At 54.9% G+C, this 27,445-nt stretch overlaps 1 protein-coding gene across 1 annotated transcript in view; it reads left to right on the forward strand.

Moving 5' to 3' along the window:
• The first annotated feature begins 7,591 nt into the window (after positions 1-7,591).
• COL18A1 (collagen type XVIII alpha 1 chain) overlaps positions 7,592-27,445 on the forward strand; it is a 41,723-nt gene continuing 21,869 nt past the window's right edge. Inside the window, exons 1-2 of the mRNA XM_054209117.1 lie at positions 7,592-7,669; positions 8,172-8,239. Of these exons, the coding sequence (XP_054065092.1) occupies positions 7,659-7,669; positions 8,172-8,239 (79 nt within the window). The 5' untranslated portion in view covers positions 7,592-7,658. The remainder of the gene's footprint in view (positions 7,670-8,171; positions 8,240-27,445) is intronic.

Genomic DNA, 27,445 nt, shown 5'->3' on the forward strand with positions numbered 1-27,445 from the left:
GGACTGAATCAAAGTGTCAAGGGACAAGATGTAAGGATAAAACCTTTGAATGCGGTACATGGTGTCATCCCCTCAGAAGCAGTCTGAGAACCACCAGGAGAAGATGCTTTTCGGGATCTGCTCTTGCACAGCACATGGGGCTGAGCTTGGTAGGGTCTAGTCCCGCTGTGGTACCACTTGGTTTTATTTTTAGGGTAAGGAAGAACAAGCTGAATAAATCCAGCACATGATTATTTGATGTCAAGACAAGAGACCATGTAAAAATGAGGAAATGTGTCAAAAAAGAAAAAAACAGGCCAATCCCAAACCTCTCAACAGTGTGATCCAGAAAGCCAGAAGCCTCCCAGCTGCCTGGAGGCTGCAGAAAAACACCTTATTAAGAGCCTCAGTAAAACATGGAACAAACAGCAAATAGGGCAATCCTGTACAACCCCTGCACAGCTGATAGGAAAGAGCTGGGGCCACAGGAAAAAGGTTGATGCTGAAGAACAGGTCTGACGAAAGAACAGGAAAGCTGAAAAAACGCAGCAAGTCAGATACAAATGGGGAAGCAAGAGGGCTAGGAGCAGGCTCGAGGACTGTCCTGCCAAATGTGCTCAAACTAGTGGTGAACAGCTCAGCACATCTACTGCAGGAACTAGGAGGTGAGCAGGGTGCACAGGGACTGGACAGCCACAGTGGATGGGTCTTTGCCCTGAGGGTATTTCCACCCCCACTCATCCCAGCTCATTTTTTTTCCCAGACAGGCAGAAGGGGCTCAAAAGTTGGAATAGAAATCCTGGTGGAGTCATCCTGGAGAGACAAGCTAAATGTCAGTCACTCCTGGGCAGCCCAGGGGTGGCCAGCACCAGCTGGCCAGAAAGGGATAGGGCACATTTACTGTCAGCAGGCTCATGGTCAGGTCCTAGTGCTACCCTCTGCAAGTGGCTCGAGGATCCTCGAGCATGGGGATCCTCACAGGAGCAATCCTTCCTGGTGGCCAGACCCTCTCCCAGGCTGCTCAGTGCATTCCGGCATGGGGAACTGAGACAGAACCTCAGGGCATCCGGCTGCTGAGCAGCCTGGGACGGTCTGGTCCCCCGCAGAGCCAGCCAGCACAAGCTCCTCTGTGGGGAGCTGGGAATTTCCTCTTCTCAGGGAGGAAAAAACTCCTATTTTGAGTCTTGCTGGAGCAAAGGACTTTGATTCCTTTTGTTTTCTTTTTTTTTCCAACTGAGTCAAAGTTGACTGTTCCTCTCCAGGGGAGATGCTGAGTGGAATCAGGGAGAGAGGAGGTGACAGCCTCAGGGCTGCTGGGAAATTCCCCAAGGAAGCAGCACTGCCACATGGCAGGACCTTCAGTTTTTGGGGCGTTACCTCCACACAGGGAAAATGCAGGCATGCTTCACCACCAACACAGCATCCCCAGGGCCCCGCTGTTCCCTCCTTGAGCCACCACCCGGTACTGTGACCTGTATCCTCCTGCCTGCATCCCACTCCCCATGCCTGAGCCACAGACAGCCATGACTTACAGCCTGTCAGCATTGTGCCTGGCAAGCCGATCGTGATGCTTACAGGGCTCTCCCCAAAATGGCAGCATTGGTTCAGACCCATTACTGTGCCAGATCTGGTACTCTCCTGGAGACCTGGTCTTGCCTGGCCCAATTTCAAGGCTCTCCCTTGAGCAAGCACCTGTCTGTCAATACGGGAAGGAGGAGGAACATGCTCTTTTTCTCATGTTAAAAATAAAGTACTTTTCAAGAGGTCTCTCTGAAAGGGCTAGGGAAGAGAAGCAGGAATCCAGATGAGTTTGCTTGTTCTGGGCTGCTGGCCCTGGGTCACACTGAGCAGGGCAAGCAGACATTGATTTGAACTGAACTGCACTTTCTGGGGAAAATGTGGAAGTGGGTGTGTGAGCAGAGCATGCTGGGGCACCATGCCCATGGGCAAGAGGAGGGAGAGCCCAGGGAACCCATCTCAGCCAGAAGCTGGAGGCTGCGGGTGGCCCTCACCAGCTGTAGAAGGGACATGGAGGGGCTGGAGCTGGCAACCAGGGTGTCCCAGTGTGGGAGGACTCCTCCCTTGCATGAGCAATTCAGGCATCACAGCCGATCAGGGCGTTTGAGGGAAGGCTTTGGGAACTCTCCCAGCCTTGCTGGATTTGGCAGAGCTGCAGTCAGACAAAGCTCCCAGTGAGCTCCAGCCCTGCAGAGGGATGGGGGCTTTGGGCAGGGCTCACAGTGGGAAGGGACAGAGGGGGACATGGTGTCCTCCCCTGGGTGGGCGATGGGAGCACAGGCTGGCACACAACTCCACAGGCAGTGAGAAGAAGTGCTGCTGGGGAATGCCATGAGCCTGGCCACTCTCTGTGGGCTGGTCCCCTGGTACTCTCATGGTGCTTGTAGTCATTGCATCAGGGATATTGGCAGGGTCTTCAAGGGTCTTTAGGACCTGCTTATGACTACAAATTTCTCTCCTCCATTTCTAGCTGGTCCTATCGACCTCCCCATCCTACCCTGGCAGCAAGCACCGTGGCTGGGGACAGAAACACCTGCTGGGATCTGCTCTAAGCCTCTCTCTGCTGAGCCTCAGAGAGTGCCCCCAAATCTGGTGTTGCAGGCTGCGATGACTAGCACCTCAGCATCCAGCTTGCCCACCAGCTCTATGACCGTGTAGCCCTCCATCATCCCCCCTTTCCACCCCCTCCTCCCCTCCCAGAGCCCCTGCCGGGTGGTCTTGCCCTCTCAGGCAGCTGCTCCATCATCCCCTTCATGTTTGCAGATGTTCCTTACACCAGCTCCACCAGGTCCCTCTTAAGCTATAGGGGACCAGATCTGGACCTTGTACCTGGCGTATGGATGCATCAAGGTTTCACACAGCTCCAGAGCTCTACCCTTCTTATCTTCCACTTGCTGTGTATGAGCATGACTGCGCAGTGAGAAGGGAAACAAGTGCCATTTCCCACAGCCAGCCAAGAGGCAGAGACCCAAGGGTGAGCCGTCGGAATGAGGCATGCGAGAAGCATCCGCCTTGTCCCCTTTCCCATGAAATGCTTCTCGTGGTCCTTCGTCTAATGTGTGCTGAAGTATTCATTTTCCCCTGGAGTGAATGAGTCATGGAGAAGCTGGGAGGGAGGAGAGGCTGCCGGGACACCCCAGGTGCTTGTGTCTGGTGAGGAGGCTGCACAGGAGAGAGCAAGCACTGCCCAGGGGTGCAGGGAGAGAGCAGGAAGGATGCACGTGGTCTGGGGGTCTGGGACTAGCTCTCTCCCTGCTGACACTGCATGGGGCTCCCCAGCCCTAGGATAGGAAGGGGGATCCCTCCTCTGGTCCCCCGCCTCGTTCCCCTGGGTGGAGGTTACTGTGCGTATCAGTGGTATCTCTGCTGAATTAGTGGCTGTGTATCTGCCAGCTCCAGAGCAAATATTCTTGCTTGCGCTTCTCTCTCGTGTGTTGCTCGGCTATTTTATTGCCGATATCCAGCTTGGGGATGGGCCAGGCCATCTCCATTACATTGCATCTCTAACAGACGAGAGCTCTCCACAGCACATGGCCCAGGGAGAGAGGCAGTGGCTCTGGGATGTGGCCATGGCTGGGGTCTCCTGCCCACGCAGCTCTGTGTGAGGGGCTCTGGTCTCTGCGGTGGTGGGGGGACTGTGACACGTGATGTGGGGGCCTGCAGACAGGAGTCTGTTCTGTCCCTGCTGAGGTAGGAGGTGATGGCATGGCTCACCTCCCTGCTGAGCCACAGCAATCTGCAGTGTCCCATCTTCCTTGCCTCTGTGGGAGGGATGCAGGTGAGCTCCAGATCCTAGAGGATTTCTGCTACTGGCTAGGCTCCCGGCCACCCCCATAACACCTCCTTCTGCCCTCTGCAGCCCCTTGCTAATGTGTTTGCCAGACCTGGCTGCTGGGGCCAGGCGCAATGCTGATACGCTCCCAACCTCCCAGCACCCCATCCTGGCTTAGCTAATCGCTTGCCTATATGGGCGGGTAACATGCTCCCCACTCGGCCCAGCTCCTGTGCTTGCCAGCTTTCCTTGTTGGGGGAATATCTGGATTTCCAATTATTCCCACTCCTTGCCTGTGTTCCTTGGGTCCTTCCCAAACGCCCACCTTCATGGCCTGTGTGTGCTTCACCTCCGGAAAGGAGGGATGCCTTTCACAGACCAAGATACTGTTGCATCATCCCTTGCCATATCCTCACTGAAGGGAGGGCATGGTTCTGTCCTTTGCAGCGGACATCCCTCCTGGATCACCTCGTCCACTGCTGCCCTGGCGGGTTGAGGCCATCAGTGGACACGGGCTTCTGAGCCAGACCAATGAATGTGGCAGAGAGATGCAAAACCGGCTGGTGCTAGGGGTCCTGAGCACTCACACCCAGGGGCTGAAGCTGGGAGAAGGTAGCTTTAACACAAACAAATGGCACATCAAAGTGGCAGGACTGGTGACAGTCACCACTTGGGGATTGTCAGAGTTAGGATAGCCCTGCGGGACGGTGGTTTTCTGCTCCCTCCCTTGCTGCAGCCTTTGTTTTTCTGCACAGACACTTGCCAAATATTGTCCTTTGCCTTCTTGTCCCTTATTGCCCCCTTGGCCCCTGTCCTATGTCTCCTGCTGCTCCCCAGCCTCCTCACTAAGCCCCCTGTGGAAAAGCATGGTGGCAGAAGGACTAAGCCCCCTGCCCGCATCCCACCTACAAGTCCCAGGAGCATCGCAAGGCAACCGTGCATAAGCAACTGTTTTTCAGCAGTGGCAACAGTTCATGGTGTCTGCTGGTACCCCCACTGCTCCCACAGCACATGGGTCACATCTCCTCAGGCCACCCAGCATCCTGGAGACACACTGCCCTTCACAGAACATGGACAGCCATCACGGCGAAGCCACTTTGGGAGGGGGATGTAGATGCAGGCCATGTGTTCCAGCCCTGGAGCCACTGACAGAGATGTGCCTGGGCCACAAGGCCAGCATTTCCAACCCCTCCCCTCTGCCCAAAGGAGGGAAAAACAGGCCAGTCATCCTGTAGGATTGCCAGGATGACATTTTTTTGGCCTCTGCACTGTCCCAGCCGCTGAGCTGCCAGAGGCTGTGTGCTGGGAGTTGGGGCAGCCCCTCTGTCCCCACACTGAGGTGCCCCTGCCCAGGGCCACTCGGCAGCATGGGACAAGCAGCCACAGGATGCAGCCGGAAGGGAGCGGGTGGGAGCCAGGCACAGGGGTGGAGGACAGCAGGACCCTGGAGGAGCCGTGCAGAGATGAAAAATGCCAAAGCTTTGCTGGAACTTGAAGCCTGGGGGGCAGGAGGGCCTTTTTTGGCTAGGCTTTGGGAAGTCATGGCTGTGAGCGGCTGAGCCACCATCAGAGCACTGTTGGTTTCCATTTGGTCGGTTTTCGAAAGAGCTGCCTCCCCGCCAGCATGTCCCCCCCGCGGTGGGCAGTGTCTGTTTGCTTGGGAAAAGATGATCCTCATTATCTGTCCTTCGTGGCTCTCGAACTTTAAAGCACAGCGGGAAGAAATTTTACGATGGGAAATTGCCCTGGTGTCAGCCAGGCACTTTGCACGGAGGTCTGCTGGAGGGAGACGGCTCTGCAGTGGTGGGGCGGCACTGGGGTAGAGACCTGCTGGCAGGCACAGGAAAGGCAGGAGCATGGGCAAAGGGTGATGTGCTATGTCTCTCCCAGGCAAACAAGCCCAGCAGGAGCTGGGGGAGCATGGCCAGGCCAGGTGGAGCCCAGAGGTGCAGAGAGGAGGAAGTCAGGGCTGTAAAGCAGCTCCACGTTCACCTGCGCCTTGGCACTCACAGCGCCCAGTGGTAACATCTCTGCTCTCAGTGAAGCACCAGCTGTGTCAGTGTGTGGGAAGGTCTGGGCAGGCAGTCAGGGGAGCTCCGACCAGGTTTGCACCTCCTGGCCTGTGTGGCACAGATAACAACAGGAAGGGCCAGCACCATGTTTCCCTGCTGAGCTAAAGCAATGCCCTGAGCAGGCGGCCAGAGCTGCCCATGGCCTCTCCCACCCTGTGGGAGCATTTACCCACCCGCTCTCATCAAGCCCATTAAAAGTCAGCTTGCTTTGAAGTTACCGCCACTATCAGGGAGGATCATTTTCTGTTTTCAAGGAGATTTTTCCAAGCACTGTCCTTGCCCCAGGACTCTCCTCACACTTGCTACACGGTCTCCAGGCCCAGTGCCGTTGTGACTCCTCCTGCAGCCCATCCACCCCTCTGAAAACCCTGCACGAAATGGCAGCCCGGTGACTCAGGGCTGCCACGTGTTGCCTTTTGTGCAGCTCAGGTACTCCGGCAACACACATCAGCGTCTACCTGGAGGAAAGGAATCCAGCTGCGAGAGAAGAAAGGGGCGGTAAATCAGTCAGCATCCAGCTGGGAAAGTGTAAATTTAACAGTCGTGACTGCATGAAATCATTCTGCACCCAAACAAAAGGCAGCTTTGGTGTCTATTCATTGCCCCCAGACTGGGGTCGTGCCGAGGGGATGCCTGCCTTTGGCTCCTTGGTGCAAGGCGGGGTTAAAAGATTTATAGCTAAAAGACGGATAGTGATAGCGTGCACCTCTGCAAGCATGCAGCCGAGCAGCTGGATGTCATGGTTTATTCTGCTAGATCCAAACTGTGGCTTAGACTAAACACTGACTCTGCCATCAGTGAATCACTTCTAGATCCCCTGGAAGTTTCCAGGGCTTGGATTTCAGAAGCTTGCTGCCGCAGGGCACTAAAATGCTGCAGAAGACAAAGCAAGGTGTGGCAGGTTTTGTGGGGATTATCCTGCCCTCCACTGGGCTGGGGCTGGAGGGAGATGAAAGCTGGGGTAAGGGGAGGAGGGGGCTGGGGCTGGAGGGAGATGAAAGCTGGGGTGAGGGGGGGAGGTGAAAGTGGGCAGCAGTGCCAGCTGCACAGGAGAGGTGAGGTGAGGTGTGCTGGTGCCCGGGATCTGGCACTCCAGCCCCCTGGCAAGGGCTGTCCTGGGAGCGTGCCCAGGGTCCCCAAGGCCCTTCATCCTGCCAGGCTGGGCCAGGTTCATTGCACGAACAGCCAGAGTGGCAAGGGAGGCTTGTGGGGTTCCCAAGCCCCCCACATGCAGCTGGGAGAGCAAGGGGCCTCTGGGGTAGAGAAGGGCCCAGGAGAGGAGGACATGGGGTGCCCGGATGGAAGCACCCTTCCCTGCTTGGTGCACCCAGGGCTTGGACAGGGGTGAGGAGAGGGAATAAGCTCAGCTCACTGATTCACTCCCTGCCTCAAGACCAGGCCTGGCCTGTGAGTCAAAACCCATGCGCTTGGTGGAGCAGGCGATGCCAGGGCAGGTGCGGGCTGCCAGTGCCCCTTGGGGGTGAGGGTGCTCCCCAGCACCCCAGGGAGAAGATGCTTCTCGGTGAGAGGATGCTCCTTGGGGAACCGCGCTGTGCCCTCCGCACACCGGGGGCTGGCGCAGGGCCCGCACGCCTCGGGGAGGTGTCCCCGATCCCCTCCCGGCTGCAGGAGTCCAGAGGCGGTGCAAGCCCCGGGACCTGGGGCTGGGGGCGGGCTGAGCTGCGGCCCCGGCGCGCCCGCTCTGCCGCCAGCCTGGGGCGGGCCGCCCCTCCCCTCCCCGTCCCTCCCCTCCCCTCCCCGCCTCCCAGGCCGTGCCGAGCCGAGCTGAGCCGCACTGCCGGCATCGAGAGGGCACCATGAGCCCAGGGTGAGCCGCGGGGCCGGGGGGTTGCGGGCGCCAGGGCTGGGGCGCACCGGGGCACCGGTAGCACGAGGACCCCGGAGCAGCGGGGGCTGGCGTGCACCGGGACCCCGTAGCCGCCAGGGCTTGCCGGGCACCGATACCGCGGGAGCACTGACGCCGCCAGAGCTGGGGGGCAGCGGTATACTGTGCGGGGGGGGACTCCGGGGGCAGGGGTACCGTGGGGACACTGAAGCTGGCGGGGCTAGAGCGCACCGCTGTGCCGTGGAAACCGCAGAGGCACCGGCACTGGTACCGCGGGGACCCCGGAGCCAACGGGTCTGGGGTTCACCGGGACTCCAGTGCAACGGTGTCGCTGAAGCTGGGGAGCCCCGGTATACGGTGGGGACCCCCGAGCTGCCCGGGCGCCCTGGGGCCACACTGGCCCGGCCGGAGGCTGCCGACCGGGGGACACGACACGCCGGAGCCGGCGGGAGGGTGGGTAACCTCTTGCTCTCTCTTCCCGCAGGTGCCCCCCGCGGCGGCTGCTGCTTGGGCTCTTTGTCCTGCTGGTCCCCACCGCTTCCCAGGAGCCGGGTAACGTGCGTGGGATGCTAAGGGCGGGTGGGGGGTGTCCCTGCCGCCGTGCCTGGGGTCCTGCACCCCCTTCCTGTCCTGAAGGCCCTTGTCCCCTGGGATGCGATGTGGATGGAGTCCTGCTCCCCAGCAGGCATGGAGTTGTGCCTTCCCTCATGCCAAATGCTGCGCCCAGTCCGTGTTCCCCAAAGAGAAGGGTGATGGGGGGATTTTCCCCCCATGCACCCTTTCAATGGCTATGTCCTTTGTGGCTGCTGAGGGTGGCAGGGTTGGGGTCGTGTGGGCCCCATCTCATCAACAGGGCACTGGGGGAGGATGCTGGGGGAGCACTGTGCTGGGCAATCCTTGAGAGAGATACCTGGCTGCAGTGCACTTGGTGGCTTTACTGGGATGAGAATGGTTTGTCTGGATTGCTCTGATTGTGAGACAGACAGGATGGCGTTATCCCAAAGTGGCCGTGCTCCATGTGTTAGCGGTTTCTGCCATGCCTGCAGAAGTCTTCCCAGTGCCTGCGCATCCTTGGAAGCATTTTGAGCAGTAGGAAGCCTCGAGCATGTGCCCCAGGGATACAACACCTCCCACGCCACTCACTGGCTTTCCCCTGCCTTCGGATTTCTGTGAAACAATCCACTCCTCTGGCTCTCAAGCAGCTTGTGCCCCAGGAGAGGGGAATTTGGTGCTGACTCAGCTTTCCAGCGCTTCTTTCCCCATGGGGCACGTGAGCCAGTTCTCCCACTGCCTGAGTGCACTAGCTGCCTGTTTTCCTGGTGAACTTTACCTCCCCGCCGGGGAAGCTTCCTCCTGGCTGCCAGGCCAGTTGAAAGCCCTCCTCCCCCTGGTTTTTGGATGTGTGCCTGGTGTGAGGCAGCAGAGAGAGCCGTGGCTGACACAGGGAGCCCCCAACCCTGCTTGCGGCCCAGGAACCCTGTTTGCCAAAGCAGCTGAGCTGCAAGTGGTGATCCAAAACCGGATGAGGGTGACTGTTCTCCAGGGTGATGTTCTGGTTGTCTTCTGCTTGCGCTGAGTGTTGTCAGCTCGCCAGCGTGTTATAAGGTGTGGCTCATGCCCCGCCATCCTCCTAGGCTGGGCGAGATGTATTGGTAAGTGGCTGCCCCAGGTACAAGCGAGCTGGGAGTCAGACAGGTGCTGGGCTGTGAAATCGGTGGATTATTTACTGGAGCAAGGCTTCATGTCATCTAGGAACAGCTCGGGTTCAGCTGTGCAAAGGCTGGTGTCGTGGAGGGGAAGAGAGCGGTCTGGGCAGTGGGGCTGCCCAGCACTCCCCAGAGCATGTCTGGGAACACTTGGAGAAGCTCTCAAAGCGCCCCAGGCTGGGTTTGTGACGCCACTTTCTGTGGCGTGGGTGCCTCCCCAGGGACCTTGGGAACAAAGTTCCCCTTGGAGGTTTTCAGAGATGGGAACGTCATTCCTATGTGAAATCCTGAATTGACTATTTTAGGTCCCTGGAGACTGTCCAGCACAGCCGAACTGAGCTGGAGGGCCAGGAGCTGGTTTAACAGTGGTTATTCAGAGCTATTCGTGCCCTTCCCACCCCCCTCTCCACTGGCATCTCAGCTCCCGGAATGGCATTGGGCGCACAGGGCTGGCTGGGACCCTTTGTCGAGCTGAAGCTGGATCCTCTCCACCTTTGAGTAGCCATGCCAGGTAACCCAAGGAGGTTTCACGTGACACACATAGGGGTTAAATGTTGGGGGAGCACCGCCGGCGCTGGTCACCTGTGGCAGGGAGGTGCCCGTTTCACCCAGCCGACTTGGCTGTCTCCCAAAGGCAGGCTGTGAATCGGGTTTTAAAAGAATTTGCAGGAGGGTTGGTGTGGCTTTTTTTTCTTTCTTTTTTTTTTTTTTTTTTTTCCCCCCCTTCCCTTGGTTCAATGTCCAAGGACTGCAGGGCCTGTTCTGCCAGCGCTGCTTTGTGATGGCTCCTGGGGAATGTTTGCTCTGAAGGCTGTCCTGGCATGGAGATAACCTTTCTGTTTATCTGCCTGCCTTAAAAATTTGGGGGCTTAGCTGACTGGAGCTGGTCTTACCTCTTATCCTCCAGATCTCTGGGATTCCTCAGCAAGGGCGTGTGGCTGTACAGGGAAAGGGAATGAGGGTGCTGCTGTGGGACTGGTTTTGAGAGTGTGGGGGAACTGGGGCACATGTGGGTATATGGGTGTCCCCCATGCACAGGGCAGCAGCCCAGGCTGTGCTGAACGCTGGGGAAATCCCCACTCCCAGGAGGGTGGACAACCTTGGGACAGGTCACTGGAGATGGGAGATGCCCACCACTAGGGGTTTACAAAGCTGGCCAGGGTTGCCCCAATCTGATGGTGGAGACAGCCTGACTTCATTCATCTTCTCTCATGCTGAGTTTCTCTGCCTCAGTTTGGGGCTGGGATGGGCTGGTACATCAAGGTCTTGGCTGGTGATGATGAGGAGGATGCAGGCAGCACCTGGGAAGCCAAGCTGCCTCCTTCTGCTGTTAAATATAGCAGGTGCCAGAGCTGCTTGCTGCTGGTGTAGAGGCTTGTGCTTGATTTTATTTCCATCTTCAATGGCTTGTCGGTCTCAATGGCTGGGATTCCTTGCAAGCACGTGCCTTTAAAGATGAAACAGGTGCCGTGCAAAGCGATTTACAGCCTGTGACATAACTGCTTTGGCATCAGCGCCTGGGGATTTTTGACAGGTGGATCAGAGCTTTTGCAAATATTATTTTAAGAATTTCTCCTAAAGACTAGGAGAAGGGCTGTGGAGAACTGGCCCTGGGATGGGCTGGAGCAACTGAGGAGGATGCTGTGCTTGGGAGGCCCTGCGGGCTCTTCATATCCTTATCAACTGGCAGGACTTCTGTTTGCAAAACCTTATCTGGGCTGCTGCTCTCTCCTGTGGGAGCTGGTGGGGAGGGAGAGTTGCCCCGGGCTGCTGGCAGCTGGAAGAGGCCAAGCCTGTGGATATCTCTCTGCAGCACTGCTGGATGCTCCCAGGGCTCCTGGTTCATCTTCTGGCAGATGGATCCTATCCCATCCCAAGGAGGAGGCAGCAGAGATGAAGTGGCCCCACTCAGATGGCACTTTGGGTTTGGAAACTCAGTTTAATAAAAGACTGAGTAGTCCTGCGTGGCAGGCGGGATTTTTCTTCACTTCCCTTGATGCAAGTAACCTTTTCAAGCCCTGCTCCTAATTTTCTCAGTGGTTTTGCAGCTCCATACTTGGATTCAGTCTGTTCCCAGCATCCTTCGCCCAGAGCTCCAACGTGATTTTGAGTTTCCATGTGGGGAAAAGGAGCTCAGCCCATGTCTCCCCTGGCCCGAGGCAGCCGTGGGTGCCTGGGAGCTCCTCACTGGTGTGCATCTCCAGGAAGACAGAGCGCCGAGCTCATTTTCCCTGTGGCACCTGGATGATCCCTGACACATACTACCAGATCCTGGAGAACTGGGGTTTCTGCTCTGAATAGCAGCCTCTTTGTGACACCGCTTCTTATTTATTTTGGCCTGCATCTGGAATAACCTCTTCTTACAGTGTTTATGTCAATACGATTCGGGTGCTGTTAAATAGCAAACCTGAGCACGTGGATAAGACAGAGAAACACATTTTGTAATCCCATTTCAAGCTTTATTGCATGGTTTAAAAAAAATACCCAAGCAGATAACTGTTCTGCTGGGAAACAGTTTTTTCTCTAGTTGGAGGGTGTCACCACTTCTTTTTTAGGAGGCAGGAGTGTGTGGAGCAGGGAGCGAGCATGGAGGGTGAGGACTGATCTGAAGCTGCATCCTCCCATGAGCGTGGAGCCTGCAGAGGATGCTGACGACCTGGGCACATGGGCGACATGGCCGCCATTGTTTGCAAATCAGTCTCCTGGGCAGCCCGAGGGTTGTCTGGAGGAGCTGAGGTCTGTCCTCAGCCCTTCAGGATGGGAGGGCTGTTCTCACCCCAGGTTGTGCCATGGGATGCCACTGTTGCATCTACCGGCACATCTGGGGCTTGTGGCAGTGGCTCTGGGAGGAAGCTCCCAGGCACATGCAGCAACCTGCTTTTCTACGCAAAACCAAGGCGAGTCACCCCCGTGTGTCTGAAATCTTACTAATTTGTCCACTCTTGCTTTATCATAGAATAACAAAATGGTTTGGATTGGAAGGGACCTCTGAAGATCACCTTGTTCAACCCCCCCTGCCATGGGCGGGGACATCTTGCACTAGATCAGGTTGCTCAAAGTCCCGTCCAACCTGATCATGAACACTTTCAGTGATGGGGCATCCACAGCTTCTCTAGGCAACCTGTTCCTGTGTCTCGCCACCCTTACCATAAAAAAATTTTTTTTCATTATGTCCAGTTTAAACCTACCATCTTTGTTTAAAACCATTGCCCCATGTACCACAGGCCTTGCTAAAAGGTCTTTCTTATAAGCTCCCTTTATATGTTGAAAGGCCACAATAAGGTCTCCCTAGAGCCTTCTCTTCTCCAGGCTGAACAACCCTAATTCTCTCAGCCTTTCCTCACAGGAGAGGTGTTCCAGTTCTTGAATCATTTTTGTGGCCCTCCTTTGGACCCGCTCCAACAGGTCCATGTCCTTCTTGTGCTGAGGAGTACAGTGCTCCAGGTGGGGTCTCACAAGAGCAGAGTAGAGGGGGAGAATGACCTCCCTTGTCCTGCTGGCCATGCTTTCTACCTGCTCCCGCTCTGTTTTGTGGTCTTGGTTTACGTTACTCAGCCATGGACATACCCCCTTCCTTCTGAGCGCTGCCTGGAGAATGGAGATCTGGAGTTCCCATTGGCCAGCCACATGGGAAGCCCTGTGGTCCATGCTGGTGTACAATTCAACAGGGTATCCTTCCTTGGAGTCCTCATGTTTCTCACCTGGGATCCCTCCCAGTGCCTTGGGCCTCACTGGTCTCCTGTGGCTGTGATAGACAGGCATCCACCATAACCAGCTCAGTAGGGCCCAAGCAACCCTCCAGTTCCACAAGGTCCCTGTTTAGCCAGGAAAGTTGTACCAGGGAGGTGGGATCAAGGAGAGGTACTTGCCCTGTGTCTGGAGAGCAGAGGGAGAAGATCCTCCATCCACAGGCAACCGTCCCATGTTTTTCTAGCTAATGATTCCCTGCCTCAGGACATGCTCTGAGCTTGGGGCTGCTTTGCAGAGGGTGATGTCTCTGAGAGCATGCATGGAGAGAGGGAGCTGGAGAAGAAGGAGGAGGCTTAGAGCCATGTGAACTGCTCAGGTGGGGCTGGCAAGGGCTGCTGCACAGCTTTGCTGGTGAGGGTTTGCCTGCATCTTGCGGCTTTTGCTGTTGTCAGATGTGTGTGGTGCTGGCTTCTCTGGTCTGCAGCAACTGTTAGGGATGATGGTCTAAGCCCTGAAATAACAATCCCAGTGAGTGCACTCTGTCTCATCCAAACTCTGATAGTTTACCAAGAAAAGAATTAATTCTGGCATTTCAGTAGAGAGTTCAAAGTGCTGAAGGAGACGTCTGGGATTAAGTATCGGATGTATATCAGCAGCCCAGAGGTATGGGATTAATAAAGCATTTTAATCATCCTCTAGCGTATCTGATGACATTTGAGAAAGCGTTGGAGATTAATCCTTTCCAAGAGCATCCTGTGCATCTCTGGCTGTGTATGCAGCCTGGAGGCAGCATCTTCTGTGACTGATGGGAGGACCAGTGCTGGGCTCCACCTCACCCCATCACTCCATCTTTTCTGTGCCATCAGTGGGGTGCTCTCACTGGCTGTCCTGTCCTCCAGCCACATTCCTCATACCTTCAGTACCAATGTGTGTGGAGCAGCAGTGCTGCTGCCCTCTGGGAAGATGTGCCGTGTCTTGCTGAGAGCAGGTGCTCAGAGGAGACACTGATGGGTGGGAGGTGGTGGAGAAGAAACCTGCAACAGTGTTGGCTAATGCTACATTGCCTTGGATATCGGGGAGTGGGAGAAAGTCCCTGACTTTGTGTATGGAGGAAAGTATGTGGTAGCAGCACATGTGTGGCTTTTGGCTTTTAATGTGGGATTTGATTAGCGTAGAGAGCTTTTTGCCAAAGATATAATTGAAGCAAGGAGCTGAACGGGATTAGAAAACGGTTTGGACATGTGTACAGCTAATGGGGGCTTCCAGCGTTGCCTTAATGTGGATTTGGAGCCACTGGGAGAAACATGAGAGTGGAGACTGCGGGCATGGGGAGAGCTGCAGAGGGCTTGAGGGCAAAAATGGGTCATGTTGGGTGAGAGTGGAGAGGGAAGGATGCAGTGGGGGAAAAAACAACAGAACCTGTGAAACTTGTGGCTAGTACACTCTGTTTGTCCAGATTTGGGTTAATGCAGAGTTGCTTAGATGCTTGTGAGGCTCTCTTCTGGGTTTGGAAAGCTTGGCTCTGCTATTAACAAGTGAGAAGCCTTCATTAAAGAGAAAGCCATTGGGTATCTTGTTGCAATGTTGCAGCCTGATGTCCTGCATCCCTCCCTGTCACCAGGAGCAGGGTTGCCTGTGGGGTGAGTGGCGGCTCTGCAGCACAGCTGATGGGTTGCCTCAGCAGTGCTGGGCACGTTTGCCAGCTCTGCCCACGTAAATGCACATCTTTCAGCGTGTTCTCTGTTTCTCAGCTCAATTTCCTTCCCCACTAGCATGGTGGGCTAAAAAACCTCCATGGCCTTGAGGCATGAGAACAGTTAATAACCCCTTTGGGTGTGAAGGGATGGTTCCCGCAAGCCAAAGGTGGAGTGGCTATGGCCTCCCAGCAAGTGCTGGGAGCTAGGAGGGAGCAGGAACCTCCCTGCCCCAGGGCTGTGGGATGGGGCTGCTTTGGGGTCAAGGCTCTGGAGACTTACTGTCCTCCCGGCTCTGACCGCCATGCTGTTTGGCAGGAGCATCCTCAGCGCTGGGGGCTTTTTCAGCGAGCAACATCTGGTCCGGAACATCCCGTGTCTGCTCGTTTTCAGTTTAAAAGGTTGCTTTTGTGGAATTTTTATTGCTTTTTTTGGCATCGCCTCCCAACCATTTTCTAAGATGGAAATTGGTTATTAGTGGATTTTATTGTATTTTTATTTGATTCCCAAGCTCAATCTGCTGGTTTCCTCCTCCTGGGGGACTGGAAGATCTGGCTGTTCCTCTGACCCTGTCCCCAGGTTGTGGGAGACTGTTCAAACAGCCTGGGGCGGGAATAGCAGCCAGGGCACCTGGATTCTGCAGCTTGCCAGCCCAGCATCACCATCTCCATGCTCTTCCCACCATCACTGCTAGCATAAATCTCCATCAGCCCGGCAGCTCTTGAAGCTATCTCTGATTTTTTAATTCGTAAGTAAGCCACCTGCCTCCCCTCCAGTAAATGCTGTAGTCAAACAATTTCTTTTTTTTTTTCCACCCTCTTCGTTAGTCTGTAACTTAATTGAGTCAGGGATTGTTGACTTTTGGATAAACAGCACCTTTTTGATAACCCCAGATAAGCTGGCAGTGCTTGCTGGCTGCGCCCGTGTGGTGGATGGTGGCCTGGGTCCCATCCATTTTCCTTCCAGCACGGCAGTGTTCCCAGTTGAGGCAGTGCCGCACCAGCATGCATCTCCCAGGGAGGCAGATCAAGAAGGACCATGTTTGATGGCTGCTACAGGCTTCGGCCATCACTCCTGCTGGTGTGTCCCAGGCTGCTGCTCACAAATCAGGGGCTCTGTGTTTGTTCTGGTTTACAATAGGCTGTAATTAATTAAATGGGTGATGATGTAAAATCATCAAAAGCCAGGGGATCTCCCTGGTGTCAATGTGGGACCTGTACCTCCAATGAGATGGATGGTGCTGGGGTGTTGCATGTTCTGCTGTGCCTGCCAGCAGTGGGATTAGCAGGGTCCCTAGGGAAGGCATGATGTGGACCCCTCTTCTAAGCACCTATGGTCCAGGTTGTAGGGGTGATGTATGCAAGTCAGGGTAGCAAGGAACCCACCAGTGTGTTATGGTGAAGGTGAAATAACATCTTGTCTTGCTCTAAACCAGCTCCCCAGCATGAAAAGGCAACATTTTGGCTTGATCCTTCCCCTCTGACCCTGAACTGCTCTCCAGAGGGGCCAGGACCCTCACCTGGGGGAAACCTCAGCATGGGACTGGGTGCAGATGGAGACCCTGGGTTCAGCCTTGGTGGTGAGTGCTCGCACAGCCAGCATGGGGGATGGCAGCCACTCCTGAGGTCCCTCCCCAAACCCCAGCACAGGGTTATCTCCCCTCTCCCTCCTGGGGAGTTCACCTAGGACACGTGCCCGCTCTCAGCATCAACCTAAGGGATGGGTTATCTGTAGCTGCTGTCCCTCCTTCTGTTTGGGCAGGGGGCTGTACTGTGCCAATGGGACAGGCTTGCCTAGACCCAGGACCCATGGGTGACACAGAGCCCTGGGACACCTTGCGTTACCCTCTTGCTGATGTCAGCATCTCCCCAGCTGGGTCCTGAAACAGGAGAAGGGCTAGTAGTGGCTACTCTCCCACGTGCCAGGACTGTGAGCCTTCAATCCAGCATTCATTAGCGCCTGCTTGTGATTAATAACCACTTGCCTCACTTACGAGATGAATTAGTGCTCTGCTATTGAGCACTGGGTCGTTTGCCCTGGGGAGAGGACAGGCGCTCTCAGAGCCAGGAGGCCCAGTGTGTTGTAAGAAGATTACCACCTGCTGCATCACAAGCGGGGATTCCCTCCCCAGAGCCCAGCACGGAGTGCACAGCATGCACAGCACGGCATTGCCCTCCTGGGAGATGCAGGCACTAGCGAGCCTGCCTGTGAGGCCTGATCTGGCACAGGCACGGACCCAATCGCTCAGCTCCCCACAGCCTTATTGAGGGAGGTGACCCCTTTCAGAGAGTGTCCTGCTCATCTCTCCACATGCAGCCTGAAGACAGCATCTTCTGTGATGGATGGGAGGCCGGTGCTGGGCTCTGCTTCACTCCACAGCTCCATCTGTTCTCTTCTGTCTGTGGGGTGCTCTCACCAGTTGTCCTGTCCTCCAGCCACACTCTCCATCCCCTGGGTACCAGCGTGCGTGTGGTGGCAGTGCAGCTGCCCTTTGGGAAGATGTGCCTCATCTTGCTGAGAACTGGTGCTCAGAGGAGGCACTGATGGGTGGGAGGTGGTGTGGAAGAGATCTGCAATGATTTCAGCTGGTACTAAATCCCCTTGAATATTGGTGAGTGGGAGAAAGTCCCAGCCCCGTGCATTGTGGGTGGAGGAAGGTGTGTAGCACAGCACGTGCATGTTTTTTGACTTTTAGTGTAGGACTGGATTAAGCAGTTGTTATTTCTGCAGCTCCTTTGGGGATACCTGCACCTGGGCCTTGCTGTTATATCTCTGTGTGGGGATGAGCCCTGTGCTCCAGCCCCTAAGGGCATCCTTGGGGCACAGGGAAGCCGGGGCTGGCTCCTCAGGAGTGAGTGCCACAGCCCTGTGGTGAGCCTGGAAAGCGACGGTCGTGACGATCACAAGGCCACTCCTGGCAGAAGGCTGAGTTGTCCCCATGCATCCCCATCCTGTGACCGCGCTCGGGCTGCCAAAGGCTTGGGAGGGCTGGAGGCCAGACCAGGGGTTTAGTCTCTGGATAGCTTTTTGCAGGGACAACTTGCATCGAGTGATGCCCCTGGTGTAGGGGACAGTGGCACTGTCAGAGCAAGCCGCTGTCGACTGGGTGATCCATCCTGGATTTCCTTGGGGTGAGTGGCAAAAGGGAAAGCTGTGGGTTTTAGGTTTTGGCATCAGGAAGAGAAAAAGCCTGGAGGGAGGTTTCTAACCTCTTCCCACCAGGTAACCAGGGCATCATCTGATAAAAATGTGGATTTTATTTAACAAGCCATTGCGTCTTTTTGGTGGGGAGATTCAGACATCAGGCCATGAAGGTGGAGGATGTGGGGGAGTCACGGCATCCCCCCCGTGTGTGGTACCCAGTGGGCTGGTATGGGCTCTCCATTGCTCAGCAAGGCAGGAGGTGGAAGAAGTTCAGTGTGTGGCATATGCTGTGGCCACCTGATGGCTTGAACAAGGACGCTGCTTCCCGAGATCAGTGTTTGATCTCACAGGGACTGTCCAGGGCTGGGCAGGAGATTGTGATACCTGTAATTACCTGTAATGCGGTACTCTCCCAGCCACAATGTGGAAGGGTGGTGGTCCCTGCAGGGTCCAATCCAGTGTTGGAGCTCAGGGGCAGAGACATTGCTCCCTGCTAGACTGCAGCAACAATGCCCAAGGAGACTGGTCTCCTCATGGCATCCTGCAAGGCTGGAATGCTGCCCTGGGTCCAGCCAGCAACGGCCGCCGCTGACATTGGTGGCTCCTTCCCCACTTTCTCCTCCTTGGGCTCAGCCGAAAGAGTTAATGAAACCATTTGAGAGGGGCCCCCTGAGGCAACTGCTGGAGGTAATAATCTTCTTTCGGCTCTTTTTTCTTTTCCCCTGCTAATTGCGGAGTTGACATCGTCCCCTCTCATGAAAGGCTCTTTTGTTGCCTGGGTTGCTGGGCAAAGCCCGGGCTTGGCAGCAGGTTGCAAGACCCGGGTCTGTCTCTTGCACATCCCTCTCCAGCAGCAGGTAGTGAAATGGCTCTTTCAGCGACAGCAATGTTCCTCCCTCCCTGGCTCCCATCTACAAAAAAACCTCACCTCCTCCTTTTAGCCAACGGCGCCTGATTTTTTGCCCCGGTTCCACCTCGCAAGCGGAGGGAAAGGTCAGCCAGTCTAGACGCTAATCCGTCAAGTGTTGTATTTCTTTGCCCGTGGGTGTCCTAGCAACAGGATTAATGCAGCGGTGTAAGGCGGACATTGGCTGGGTCCCTCTTCATCCTGGGCCGGTGGTCCGGATGCGTGCCGCTCTGCCTGGCCGGGCAGGGGGAAGAGGTGGGCTGGGCTCCGGGGACAGTCCTGGCCCCACTCCCTGCGCCTGCCTGCAGCTCTGCTGGCAACCCCCGGTGGTTGGCTTTGGTCCAGTGGCACAGAAATTTGGGGAACGGGTGATAAAACAAGCTCATGGATGTTTTGGCTAACTAGCGAGCATCCATCCAGGGATGGGTGGGTCATTGGTGAAGCATCTCTGCCTCCCCTACTGACATCACGCCTGATTTCGGGAGTGCACTGGGGGGATGCTCCATGGCCACGTACAGCCCACCTGATCACACCAGCTTGGCCACAGCCACACCGGGACCTTGGGACAGCCTGTGTCACTGTAACTCTGACTCTCATGGTGGAAACTGGTCTCCCAGTATGTCCCCAGTGCTCTGGCTGTGCGAATAGTCTGTTGCTGTTAAGCTACTGGTATCTCTCTGGCCTCAGGGTGTTGCTGATGTGCTTTGGACTGATAAGCTGCAGTTGCATGAACACCAGTAAAAAACACTTTGCTTGGGCAGGGAGTACAATTGTTTCCCATTTCTTTCATTTTACTGTTTAATCTTTTTATCACACTGTTGCTGTTCAATCTTTTGATTACCCCAGTTTTCTTCTGAGTGTTGCTGGCGATGCTTCGCCACCTGTGCTGGGGTTCAGGGGTGCAGCCAGTGCCAGCATTTGGCACCTGAACATCCAATGGGTGGTACCCCAGTGAGTACCGCAGAGTTTTGGTGGGCGCCGCCTGGCCGGCAGTCAGAGGCCCCGCACACACGCAGTGCGGAGGCATGGGGCAGCTGCCTGCCGATAACATTGTCCCATTTTAATCTTTTAAGCCCTTCCTCTGCTTTCCCTATGGCCCCTTCTGAGCGTTCTCCTGCCCTCTCTTCCTTGCAGAGGGGCTGGTGAGCATTTCCCCCACAAGCTGTGCAAGCCTTCATCCCTTCCTTGCTACTCCCCCCATCCTGTGGCGTGCCCATAGCCCTGAAAAGGTGGGTGCAAAGCAAACTCCTTCAGCCAAAAGCAGTTTAAAGAGCAAAATCTGAATTTAATCTTTGCCCTGCAGCTGTGTTGCTGCTCTGACCGACGAAGTGATGGATAGGAGCCAGGTACCAACACAGACTCGGGAGCTCCTCCAGTTTTCAGCATCCTTAAAAGCGGGGTGCTGGTGCAGTGGTGGGGTTCATCCCTTGAGGCGCTGGAGCCTCCATGCTCCAGCTGCTGACTTTCCGCCCTGCAAGCGGCCACACGCTTTAATTAGGCGGGGAGCTGGCAGGGCTCCAGGGTTGGGAGAAGGGGGGTTCATTCCCTACAAAGCTCGATCAGGCGCTGCAGGGACAGGCTGGAGCTTGCCCGGAGTCCCGTAGCATAGCTCCTTCTGCCTACGTGGGTTTTTTTTTCTGCAGCTGGGATGGGTTAAGTGGGGTTTTAGGAGTGGTTTCTTTTCTCTTGGGTGCTTAAAACAACAACAAATAAAAAGCCACCCCAGCGAAACAGGCCAGTGACGCTGCAAGGAAGGAAAGATGTTGCTCTGCTGATTTATGGGGCTTTTTTTATCTTTACAGGTCACTGCTAGCATTTGTGGAATTGGCCTTGCTGCAGGAAAAACTGGTTTCCAGCTTTCCCATTAGGAAGAAACTTCTGCGATCGTGTAATTAAAATGCAGAAGAAAAAAAAAATAAATCCCAGAGCAGCTAGTTGTGGTGCTTGTAGCCGGATCCTTTGGCGGCTGCGTGTGTCCCCTGCCTTGGTCTGTCCTTGACTGTGCTGCCTGCAGCCTGTGGCAGACATCAAAATGCATTTTTTTTGTCCTTTTTCTGGTCTTTCTGGCTCGTGCACCAGCCAGCACCAGCAAAAAAAAAATAAATCTACATTTTGACCATGGGAGTGTTTTAATCCACCTTGAGGCAGTTACCAGTATTTTTTATCACCTTATCTGAGCTGGTGCCGGCACCAGGCTGAACTCCTAGTGGGATGGGGAGATTGGGACCATGACTCCCCCATCCCATAAATGAGAAGTGATGGGTCCAACTCAGCCCCATTACAGTCCCCTCGCAGCGGGCAGCAGACCAGTGGCTGCCTGCAGGGGCTCATCCCAGGGGTTCAGGGTCTCCAGGGATGCCTGAGCTTTTTAGGAGGGAAGAAAAACTGTGCCTTCGTAGGATTTTTTTTTTTTTTTCAGTTGCTTCTTTGCTGCCAGGCTGAGAAAGGACATGCCACCTAGACTTGGATATTTGGGAGGTGAACATTTTTTCATCTGGGGTGATGGTAGGTACTGCTTACTCGGGATGGGGGAAAACACCCCCTGCTATTTGGGGCACCTTGAACCCCAAGCATGGTCATCTGGAGCAAAACGTCCCGAATAGCTTTGTATTTTAGGGATGACTAAATGGAGGTCCCCCGAATGACGTACCGCATCAGACTCGCCCAGCCTTTCCAGCCCGCCCCCCCTTTGAACCCTGTGGTATGTGAATTTTTGCTGGTGTCAGAGGGTCGGCGGCAGCAAAATCCCTCCCGGTTAAAGGGTGGGAATACCAGTGTGTGCAGCTTGGGATAATTACCAGTTGTCAGCAAAACAATAGTGGCATTGTAGGGCAGGAGCAAAGCGAAAGGGCCCCTGTCTTGAGCGTAATGTTACTTTTCTATTTACGTTTCCATAGTCTTTGCTGAGAAATGGCCCTATTCTCTCTAATCCTCCTCTTCAGGCATGCCTTCTGGGTTTTTTTGTGTGGTTTGGGTTGGGGTTTTTTTTTTAACCCTTATCGTCCCAGAAAACAGCTTGTGGGGAACCATCTCTGTGGCACTGTGCTGCCTGGCTGTCCTTGGCCGGTTGTGGCATGCCCATGGGCTGGCCAGCTTCACTTTGGGATGCCGATGCCAAGGGAGAGTGCCCAACTGTGGCATTGTCCCTGTGCTCAGGAAAGGGCAAACCTGCTCCTGAATTTCTATCTGCATGCGAGCAGGAACACAATTTACACTCATCCTTATTCTTGACATCTGTCATGTTATATATGGTCAACTCCAGTGCATTAAAGCTATTTATTGACATCATATTTTGCCTTTAAAATCAAGTGATTTGTTGAAGAAGGGAATAATTGGTCAAACGATGGCTTTTGGTCCCCACCTCCTGCTTGTGCTGAGGACTAGTAGATCTCTCGCCTGGCGTGTTCGGTTGTTGTTGGAGAGGGAAGATGTGTTTTCTGGCCTCATCCATGTCTTGGGTGGTTTCCCCAGTGCTGAAGGAAGGTAAAGAAGCTTCTCTTCACTTGCATGGAGCAGCAAAGTAGCCACCAACAACATTGACCTGTTTGACCCCTTTAATGTCCGTCTCCAGTGGTGCTTGGACTCTCTCAAAGATCTACATTTTGCTGCTTAAATAATTTCCATGCCAGTGGAGACATAGACTGTTGTCCTGGTAGGGAGAGAGGAATTCAGCCTTGGCTGACATCAGCTTGTCATCGCTCAGCTTAATTTCATGGCCTTCAACTGATTCATTTTTTATTTAGCATTGGGATGTGTGCAGCCAGGTAGGTTCAAGGACCAGACAACACTTTCCCTGTTTAAGTGGCCCCTCGTCCAAGCTGCTAACAAAGGCATTAAATAGCTTTGACTCCAGCATCCATCCCCAAAAGGGTACACCCCCTTGTATCCCCCCATCTTGGGGGACCGAAAGCTATGGTGAGGTCTGTTCACAGAAACACGGTGCCCAGCAGACAGCCCTGGGATGGGATGTGATGGGATACGATGTGATGCCAAAGCAGGATGGCCAAGCTCAGCTGCCTGGTGCAGAGGAAACTTTGGAAAGAGCAGGGAAATTATGCCAAAGTCAGCAGCACAGGCGAACTATTGTCTGAGGAGTGCAGAGAGGTGGAAGGACCGTGGAGCAGACACGGAGTCTTATTACAAGCACAGCCGGGGGCTTCAGGAGGCTCCAAGCTAAACAAAGTCCCCTACACTGCAGGGGGGGCAGCGCTGACAAGATTAAGGCTGGTTGGATGAGCAGAAGATTGCAGCTGAAGTCCAAAAAAAAAAAAACCCGCCCTTCTGGATCCCTATTTTCCTTTCCATTCCCTAGCAAAATAGTGTTTCTCGCCACTTGGCCTGGCAGCAACCTGGTGAGCTTGGATTTTGTTTGCCTCAAGTCGGACTGCGGATGAGGTTAATGAACTGCTGGGTGAGTTTCTCTCGCTGTATAGCTGTGGAGAGGCTCTGTAAAGCATCCACAAGCTGTGGCAGTTTCCTCTTGCAGCAGCAAGGACCAGCGGGCACCCGGCATCCCTGGCTTGCGGCAGATGCAGGATGGATGCTGTACCACTCCATCGTAGCTTCAGGTACTACTTCGTTTGACAGATCTTCTGTGTTTTGTATGGTGAATTTGGGTTTATTTTAGCTGTGCTGGTATTTTTCTCTGCGCTCAAGTCCTGAAAAACAGCTGGGAATGGGCATCTTCCAGCATTTGTTGTGCGGCCTTCAAAGCTCATGCAAGGTTACTCTCTGACAGTGCTCCTTGATATTGGTGGCTTAACATCCTGGCATGGTGCAGCACACAAGCACAGCTGAGGGGTGGGCATGTTGTCCCACAGGTCTTTTCCAAGTCCCTCTTGTTACCCAACCCTCTCCATGGCTGGGAATATGTTCATGGGAATTGTGTCCTAACGTTTTGGGCTTCATTGGCTTCTCTACTGCATGATGCTGGAAGACTTCATTTGAGCTCTGGGGAAGCATACCCCACCCGGGTACCTTGTCCTCCTCAGCTTTGCTTTGTGAAAATGAGCAGATTGCAATGGCATTGAGTCGGCTCATAACCCCCCCATCCCAGCCCTGATCTCACCTCATCCCGCAGCACAGCATCCATCCTGTGGCACAGCTGGGATAACATCTATGAGCTGGGATGCTGGGTGCATTGGTCTCCCTGTATTTCTAGCTATAAATAGGTGCCTGGGAATAGGGATGCGCTCCCCAGCCACGGACCTGCTCAGTCGCTTCCAGAGATGGGAACTGACCCCCCTCTCTGATAACTGGGATAGACCCCTGTGCCTTCCCAGGTGGCTGCGGGCCCTGGCGGAGCCCCCTTGGCTGCGTGCTGGGGCAGGAATGCCAGGAACGCAATTGAAATCTGGGGCTTCCCAGGAGCGTGGCTCCCAGGCTGAGCTGCGACCTTGGGAGGGTGTGAGGAGGGGGGTGAGTCTTCCCCCTCCAAGGAGCAATTAGTCTGCAAGGTGATTTATTAATGCAGCGGAGGGTGAGCGAGGGGGTCGCATTCCTTCCCTTGCCTCCCCTTGCCTTATCTCCAGGCTGTTGGTCGGCCCTGGAGGGAGACAAGTGATGGGAAGCAGAGCTGGTGGCCCCCGTCGAGGCAGGGCGGGGGGAACTGGTGATGGGGCTAGAGGCTACAGGTCACACCAAGCTCACTTTGCATTTTAAAGACCTCCTTGCATTTTTAAAGACCTCCCTTGGGTTTGGCTGTGCCCAGAGGTTGACAGCTCCTCTCCACCATCCCTCCCCTGCAGCAGCCAGGCCACCTCATGGGGTGGCCAAAGTCACTGCAGCCCCAAATTCCCTGCCCTGGCTGACAGATAAACCAGGCGCTGCCTTGTTCTCCTGCCCATATGGATGGGAAAAAGGGGGACACGAGCATGTCTTGACTGTCCCTTCTCCAGCTTGAGGCTCATGGTCTTTGCCGGAGGGTAACGAGTTACAAGGGAAACTCAAGATGCCTTCGGTGAGACTGGCTTCTTGGCGCGTTGTTCCGCAGGGGCTCGACCCCCGTGGGTATTTTTAGCCACACTTGGAAGGAAGGCTGTTTGCTTTGTGCTTTGCCTGCTGCTGTTGCCCACATAATTTCCTATGAGGGATGACAAATTAAAAATACTCCTTAGATGAGTAGGATGGATACCCCAGAGCAGTGGGTGCCTCCATCTCCACTCAGTTCAGGAGCAGGAGGAGGATGCAGGTAATGGTGGGGGTCTGGGCGCAGCCACCCTTCTTCCCCCTGGGGTTACTTGATGGCTCCCCAAGGCAGTCGTGATATTTTCATGGTTTATCTTATCGAGGAATTTGCTGAGAGGATGTTTCTGGCTCTCCATGAGTAAATGTTTAGGAACGCTGCAGTCCCAGGGGCTCGATGGTGTTGTGTAGCCAGAGGCGAGGGAAATGCTGGCCCAGAGGCAGGTCCTGGCAAACTGGCACCTGCATCACTGGTGTGGTGTTTGGAGCCATTGATGGGTGCTGTCGCTCACGCCAGCTCAGCCCCCCTGCATCCTCATCCCCATCCTCATCCCCATCCTCATCTGCAGCCCCTGCCTTCCTGTCTCCCTGGCTAGGCACCCGTCTGGAGACTGGGTCTCACCTCCTGTCCCTGCAGGGCTGTCTCCACATGGGAGGTCAGTGGCTTGGGATGTGGCAATATCCTCGGCGTGCGTCTTGATGAGGGCCTTTTAACTGTTGTTTGGGCTTTCAGATGAAGACCGGATTAAAATCCCAAACATCAGTAGGATTTATAGATACCATCTGCCGCTGACAGTCACTGAATTTTTCTGCTCGGTGCATGAGTGCTTCTGCCTCCAGCATTTTGGCTGTGCTGGTGTCAAAGTTTCCTTTCCTACCCAGCAGTATCCATGGAAGGGGAGATGTACAGATGGGACATCAGCGGTGGTCTCAAGCACCTGCTCTGCTGCTGTTTTGTGCCCTTTGGAGGTGGATGCTTTCTCAAGCACCCTACGGCAATGTTGCCATCACTGGTGGTAACCAGCAAGCTTTAGGCAAGCAGCTGAAGTGCCGGTGGGCTCTGGAAAGGTTGTGGGGCTGCGGCGTGTTTGCATCCCAGGGCCAACCCCAGACATCCTGCTTGTCCCAGGAGGCCATTTCATGGAGTACCCCGCAACACAACCCTGTGTGTAGGTTGGCATGGCTGCTCCGAAGGAACTGGGGACATTTTTAGCGGTGGCCAAGTGATTTGCAGCCATCCTGCCTGTGGGCTGGGGGAAGTCGGAGCTGGACTCAGCAAACAGAAAATGGATAAAAATAGCCTGGTAATAGGTGAAGTTGTTAATTAAACAAATTAAATTTGTTAATTTAACTACCAATTGCTAAGGGAGGCTGCTTGGGAGCTGTGCCGTGGGGATGCTGTGAGCTCTGTCCCTCCCTGTCTTTCCCTCTGTGGCTCAATCTCTCATCAGCAGAATCCAATGTTGGCATTAAAGCACTTTCTGCAGCTGTCCTTAATTTTTTTTGGCTCAAGTCTTCTCACCTAGGACATTTCATACCGGGGCTTCTGCACTGGCTTGTGGAGACCTTCCCTTGAGATGTGAGCAGGGGGAAGATGGAAGCTGCAGGTGATGGGAGATGGCATCTGCCTGCCTGCACTCTGTCCGGCTGCATCCCACAAAAACTGCTGCCGCTCCCTGCCCAGACCTCGGTGACCTCAGCTTGTGGCCGGGGTGACTGGGATAGGAAGGATCGCTGGTGTAACTGGGGTGGGTGCAGCAAAATGAGTCTCCTGAGGACGTCTCCACGCTCTGCTTGGCCTGAGGCTCCCTCTGCCGTCTGTCCATCCGTCTCCACCTGGTTGGCTCTTGCTGAGGGTTTGGCCTTGGACTGTCGAGGGGGTTTGCCGAGCTGGGCTTGGGCAGGGTCCCCGTCCCCTCTCAGAACGCAGCGGGGACGGCGATGCGGAGCTGCCACCGCGGGAGCTCAGGAAGCGGGAGTGGGGACGCGAAGCACGCTGCAAAGGCCTGGCACGTTCATGGCCAGGTTTGCTGTCTCCGGCCACCAGCGTGGGCTGCTCCCATGGCACAGGGACACACATGGCCCAGTTGCTTGAAATCTGCTTGCTAGGCCCCACTTTGATGCCTGCAGAACAGCATTATTCTTTAACCACCGATGGGATGCTGCAGGTCTGAAACTTGGGTGACAGGCTTTTTTTTTATTTCCTCTTTTAATCTTTTTTCCTCTCTCTTTTCCTCTTTTTTTTTGTTTTCCTTTTTCCCTCTCTCTTTTCCTTTCTTTTTTCCTCTCTTTCCTCTTTTTTCCACTTTTTTCCCCTCTTTTTTCTTCTCTCTCTTCCTCTCTCTCTCCTCTCTCTCTTCCCTCTCTTCTATTTTCTCTTTTCTGTCTTTTCTTCTTTCTCTTTTCCTCTCTCCCTTTCTCATGCTCTCTCCTTTCTCTCTCCCCACCCCTTCCCCCTCCCTCTCTTTTCCCCCCCCTCTCTTTTTTTTTTTTCTCTCTTTTTTCTCTGCTCCTTTCCCTCCTCTCCCCCTCCCCCCATTTTCCCTCCTCTCTTTTCCCGCCTCTCTCTTCTTCTGAGACAGGACTGAGCTCACAGTGAACAGGGCAGCCTCATCCCCCTTTTCCAGTGGGACCAGCAGATGCTGGACAGCAG

Source organism: Rissa tridactyla, chromosome 7, assembly GCF_028500815.1.
Source record: "Rissa tridactyla isolate bRisTri1 chromosome 7, bRisTri1.patW.cur.20221130, whole genome shotgun sequence".
Classification (NCBI taxonomy): Eukaryota; Metazoa; Chordata; class Aves; order Charadriiformes; family Laridae; genus Rissa; species Rissa tridactyla.